This window comes from Lutzomyia longipalpis, chromosome 1, assembly GCF_024334085.1.
Source record: "Lutzomyia longipalpis isolate SR_M1_2022 chromosome 1, ASM2433408v1".
NCBI classification, from domain to species: domain Eukaryota; kingdom Metazoa; phylum Arthropoda; class Insecta; order Diptera; family Psychodidae; genus Lutzomyia; species Lutzomyia longipalpis.
The window spans coordinates 19,219,138-19,225,137 of NC_074707.1; the positions used below are offsets into that span (position 1 = coordinate 19,219,138).

At 36.2% G+C, this 6,000-nt stretch overlaps 1 protein-coding gene across 1 annotated transcript in view; it reads left to right on the top strand.

Annotated features, from left to right (window-relative positions):
* LOC129796001 (chromatin-remodeling ATPase INO80) overlaps positions 1 to 5,014 on the top strand; it is an 85,893-nt gene extending 80,879 nt beyond the window's left edge. The window contains exons 8-9 of the mRNA XM_055837633.1: positions 3,528 to 3,674; positions 4,610 to 5,014. Coding sequence (XP_055693608.1) covers positions 3,528 to 3,674; positions 4,610 to 4,884 — 422 coding nt within the window. The 3' untranslated portion in view covers positions 4,885 to 5,014. The remainder of the gene's footprint in view (positions 1 to 3,527; positions 3,675 to 4,609) is intronic.
* The last annotated feature ends 986 nt before the right edge of the window (positions 5,015 to 6,000 follow it).

Consider the following 6,000-nt stretch of genomic DNA (forward strand, 5'->3'; position numbering starts at 1 on the left):
AAATATTTTCTTTTTTTTTTTCTTTGAAAAATCAACTAGATGATGTATTGTTGCGCATATGTATTAGATCGATTAGATCTCAAAAAATAATTTATATTTAGCAATGAAAATATAACTTTAATAATAATTTTTCATTAAGGGAGAAAGAGGTTTCATAAAAATCCTATAAGCAGTTCTATAAAATTCTTATTGCATGCTATAAGCATTCTTTTAAGTATATTTATCTTATAATACCCCATTATGAAACATATTTTCTTGTAGATTATTGGTTCTATATGGATAGGCTGTAGGCTTTTATAAGAAGACATTATTGGAATTATTTTCCTGAGAACAAAAGACTCATATCGAAGTCCTATAGAGAACTACAATCATGGCTTATAAGAGCAAAATTCTAGTAGAACATATAGCCTATTTAATCCCTTTATAAGACAAAAAGTTCTGTGTTACACCATTATAACACCTTTTTAGAACTTTTAGTCTTTTAAGCCAAATGAAATGTTTGTTGGGTTGCAAGCATTTCTGTGCTCTTAATTTTTAATGCATCACCAACAATAAATAACAAAACCATGGCAGATGACAATGCAATCATTTTGATGGCAAACTCAGCTTAATTAATTTTGTTGATAAATGAAAAAAGCAGCAGCTTTGGGAAGATGAAAGAGCGGTGATTTAATTTAATTATACCAACTCTTTTTTTTTGCATGAGCACCTAAAGAGGTGAGAATTGGGACAAAACACAAGAGTCTGTGTGCATAAATCCATCATGAATGCGGGAAAGTTTTTTTTTTTGGGGTGTTGGACAAAAATTAATGGACAGAGTCACAATGAAATGTCTATTTTTGCATGGGATGGCTTAGGAAGAGAATTCTCTCGCTGCCAGAGGCACTAATCCGATTATGCGACAGTGATACAATCACATATTTTTTGTGGAAAAGCAAAGAAAAATCAGCAAAAGGGCATAATGGTTGACTTTTGGTCCTTTTTGTGACACAAACCAACTCGCCCAAATCCGATTAACATCGCACAAAACTTACTAGAGAATGCCTGAAATGCGCGCATGAAAACATTGATTTTATATAAATTCTCTCTCTGTGTGTTTTATATGAATTCCTCGATGGTTTTTTATAAGTTGGGTGTTGGTACATTTGTTTGATTAAAATAATGAGAAATGGTCAGGGAAATTGCGATGTTTGTTGAAGCTTTTTGATTAATTTTTTTAGTCTTTTCGTAATTAATTAAAAATGATTGGGATTTGCTTAACAAAGAGCTTAAATCTTCCTAATCTGCCTTATATGCTTTCAAAAAATATAGAATTCAAATGGAGGCGCCTGGTTCTTCCTAATTTCTTCTTTTGATCAGAAAATAATCTAGAAAATTTTAGTGGAAGCGCCTAACTCTATCTGATTTATATATTTGCCTAAAAATTCGTTTGAAATTACAGTGGAGGCGCCTGGTGAACTTTTAGTATCTAGTCTTTCAAAAAAAAAAACTTTTAACCTAAAAAGTCTAGACATCTTAAAAAAAAGAAAAAGAAGAATAAATTTTTTTTCTAATAAAGATATTAAATTTAATTTAATTCATTTTATATGCGCGCAATTCATCAAAATATTTCAGCATATTTTAATGTTTAATAAAAGTCTGAATAAAAAAAAATACCTTTAAAATATTATCGATATTAAGACACTCTCTCAAAGAAAATCCATGAATAATATTTTACAAGCAAGGAAGACCTCGTGCTGTAAGATTTTGATATTTTATGGGTGCCTTTTGATCTCTATACTGACGGAATGGTATGTGTTGTGCCTTGTCCCCTAAGCAAATCTCTCCCTGCCAATCTCTCGGCGCAAATCTTCAAATAAGCGTCTGGGAGCGTGTGGAATTGTTAGATTCCGTGAAATATTATTCTTCATCTCTCCTCACCAAATACCATTGGTCACACAGCTTCTTCCCCATTTTGTGCAAAATGCAATTTGTCATCGACACGAAGCCCCTTTTTTTCGCAAAGCCCCAGCAAGACAATAGCTGGGCTAATCAATTGCAAATTTATTCGGTGTCAGACGCGAGAATGAGGTACTCGCGGAGAGGGGTCAGAAAATGAAGTATAGACGTACAATGAAGTGCTTGAGGGAGGAGTGTTGGAGCTATGTGAGTGTCAATGCGGTATTTTAGCAAATCTGATTGAAATACTCCGGGAGTCACGTAAAGTATCTAATTAAGTACTTTCTACGGCCCATTGTGTAGTCCCTCGTTTGGATGATCTTCTCTATTTATGCTAAACACCCTGCTTAGGGATTTTTTGCAGCAGCAACAATGTTGCGATTGGCACGCGGTGTGGATCCTGAAGAGATACAGAGAGGAACAAATAACTTGGACATAGTGGATGGAGAGACAAAGTCAAGAAAAATCTTTTTAGAAAATTCTAAAATTTATTTTTTTCCTTCAATTTTGCGAATTTCCCGCGGTTTTGCTAATTCAATTATTCTCGATGATGCTTCATAGATTAGAGCGGACCGTTTGACTTTGATTTCCTTCTCAGGAGTAACTGATGTTGAAGTTTTAACTACCACAGGCCTTGGTTTGCTGATTTCATTGATTCTCGGTGGGAGATTGTTAAAATTTGTGAGAATTTTCACAGGAATAGGGATGACACATTTCCCATCAATTCGAATTGGGATGCTGAACCGTCGATATGGTGGATGAATGATAGGCTTGACAATTGGTTCCTTCTTCGCAATTGGCTTTGCTAATTCCACAATCCTGGCTGAAGGTTGGTACACCAATGCTGACTTCTTTACCTTGAAAATATTCTCCCTAGAATTTCCTCTTGATCGGATTCTTACTGGCTTTGCCAGGTATTCCATTCTCCTGGAAAGCTTTTGCTTAGAATTGCGGATTTTTCTGAATTTCCTCCTTTTCCTAATCTCAACCATCTTGATTAATTTAATTTGTCGGAGAAAATGAAGCCCAAAAAACCGTTGCACAGAAAATTTTCTCAAACTAATTATTAAAAAAACAAAGCTGCGTGATTTTACTGGCTTTCTAAAATTTGAGGGGATGAAGTTTGCAGCCCCTTTAAAAAAATCTCAACAACCCCTTTAATAAGCATAAAATATGATTAAGGAATCAGGAGTTATTTTTAGCAAATTCAACGGAATTTCTCCAGCTAAAACATACTTTCTAACCGTCTAGTGGTGGCAGTTGTGAAAAAAATGAAACACTTTCGATTACGGTTTTGTGGGTTTTCTTTTTTATTTAAAAAATAGATGGCAATAAATCACTTAATATACGGCTCTTAAATATGACTCGGTGGTGAAAAAAATGTGATGCTGGTAAATGAAGCCACACGCACGCGGGGGTGATGAATAAGATTCACATATGGTCCGTTTTTTTATGCTGCAAATGTTTCATGCTGAAGAATTCTTTCTAATAAAAGTTTTTAAAAACAAATTTTCAGAATTTGAATATTTCTTTTAAATCGTTTTAATCAAAATTTCTCCTGGAATTAAAGGAATTTCTTATCTTTGCAGCATCCCTGAATATCCACAAATCCCGAAGGCGCCACAATCCACGGGGAACAAAGAGAGGCCGTCCCCGTGGCTCTCGTCGTGGTGGCGGAACCGGCAGCACAGGGCGCTTGGATGCTCATCTAACATCCCCCGGAGACTTTCAAGCAGGTTAGTCCACCAAACCCGCATTTTCACGCCACACACCGCGGTGTCTTTTCCTCTTAATTCTTCTCCCGATAAAAAATCCGATCGCTATCACCACGTGTTTGTTAAATATTTCCGTTAAAGTGCTCGCACCCTCTTTGTAGGAACAATTTAATCGCGATTGAAATCACTTTGGGGGTTGCTTCAACACCTCTCACGTTGAATTTCGAGTGGCTCACTCATTCGTATCTTTTGTAACGATCACGTTCACACCGTGGACAATGAGTTAATTCTGTTTTTGTCTTGTCTGGGGTGCAAGAGGGTGCGCTTAAGGGGGGTGGATGCCACCGGAATTGAGAACACGTGCTAGCTCAGCATGGAAAATTCACCCCCACGCAATTTCTGCACGCACCGAAAATCCACTTAAATGAGAGCTATAGACGAATTGAAATGTTTCAGGATAATTTGGATTATTATGCATTGGGTAGATTTTCTATTAAAATTATGTTTAGAGAAGAAATTAAATTGGTTTTACAATAAAATGAATTTGGAGGCATTTTTGTTGAAAAGAGATCGCCTAATAAATTGCCTAATTGAATCTTTGACTGACAAACTCTTATACTTTGCTAAGGAAATATTCTTAATTTTTTTTTAAATTCCTTAATAAAAAAATATCTAGAATCCTCAAGGAAAATCTTTTGGGAAATCTATAAAATATTCAGTTCTGTGCACAATGTTGGGGGGTGCGTTATAGTGGTGCCAATGGCCTATGGGCATTGTCAAGAAAACTATCATCAGCAGCATTCCCTCCACACTCAGTAATTGCTGTCAATTGGCGCCAAAATTTGCCGCGAGCCTTCTCACTACGCATGATGTGTAGCAAAATGCGTGATTGTTTAGCAAATTTATAGATTATCATCCCTTTCTCTCTTCTCCCTTCCACACGCACCCACACACAGTGCCATCGACAAGTGGTGGAGATTTAGCAGCTCAACCGCCGGCGCCAATTGTACGCCGTGGTCCGGGAAGGCCACGCCTGAAGATGGCTGGTCCACGGAATCAGGGCTACAGAGGCAAACCAAGACCCAGAAAGCCAATTGGGCCACTTGTGGTGCCTCTTGGACAGAGTCCTGGACCCACACCACCCGGAAGGAGTCCTGCCCTAAGTCCAGCACCGAGTCCAGCACCTGAGAGGTCTCATGGCTTCTATCAGCCCATGAATGACAACGTCTAGACTGGATGTTCTCACCCTTTAGTCTTTTCCTCTTCATCTTTTTCGGGAGGGGATTTAAAAGAAAAAAAAATAAAGAATTTTCTGTATGTGCATTTGCTTAATGGAAGGAATAAAAAGCTGTGCAAGGTAAGATATTTCTTTTATGCTTCTTTTTAACACTTTGTAAAAAAAAGTGTTCAATTGATGAAAAAAGTGCGATAAAAGACTCCCAATTGGTCGTAAAGCCACACAAACACTTTCATCATCAATTCATTGTGGCGCGTCCGCGAGATAAATGGTGGTCAATTAGCACTTGTTCCCGCCATAGTCGAGTCTATGATGAAATAGCCTGGATTTGCATGTGAATTGCGCTCATTTTCTGCTTCATTTATGTATGAGCCGGACAAAAACATTGTGTGGTGGCTCTTTTTTCTTATTTAAAAGCATGATTCACAGCCTCGATGGCAGAGGAAGTGATTTTGTGTGTTTTTAGCACCACAACGCATTCTTTTTATTTCATGTAACTCACCTATGGGAAATTAGTTGGAGTTAGTTTGTCTATGAAGAACTGAGATTCTTTCTTTAAGAGAAATTAATATTTTTAGAGTATTTTTTGAGAAATCAGGCTCAGAATTTCCCGAACTTTCTTCCTAAATTCAATTTTGAATTGAATTATCATTCTTTTATGATTTTCTAACGATTTTTCATTAAGATCTTTGCAATTTATATTGAGGAAGAATTCAAAGAAATATTTTTACGCACAATGATGATTCAGATCTCTTCAAAGGCTTCTAAGAAAGTCTCAATTCCGACGTAATAAAAAAATATTTGAACTGTTTTTTTTTCTGTAAATTATATGGAACAAGTAATTATAAGCTTATAAACTTATCCTTTTTAATATTCGATTAAAAAGGAAATAATTTCTTATAAATAATTCATTTTGTCAATAAAATGTCTGGATGAATTGCTTTGGAATTGCCTGAAAATTACATTATGGGAAGATTTTCTTTAAAATTCCTCCCAAAATTTGTCGTTTCATTGAATTTGTGCTTTATTTGTCAATTAGATTTATTTATTTCCCCTTGTTTTGGACAAAAATCGTGGGTCACGTCTCCTGAGGAAAAAAAAGGGGGCGTC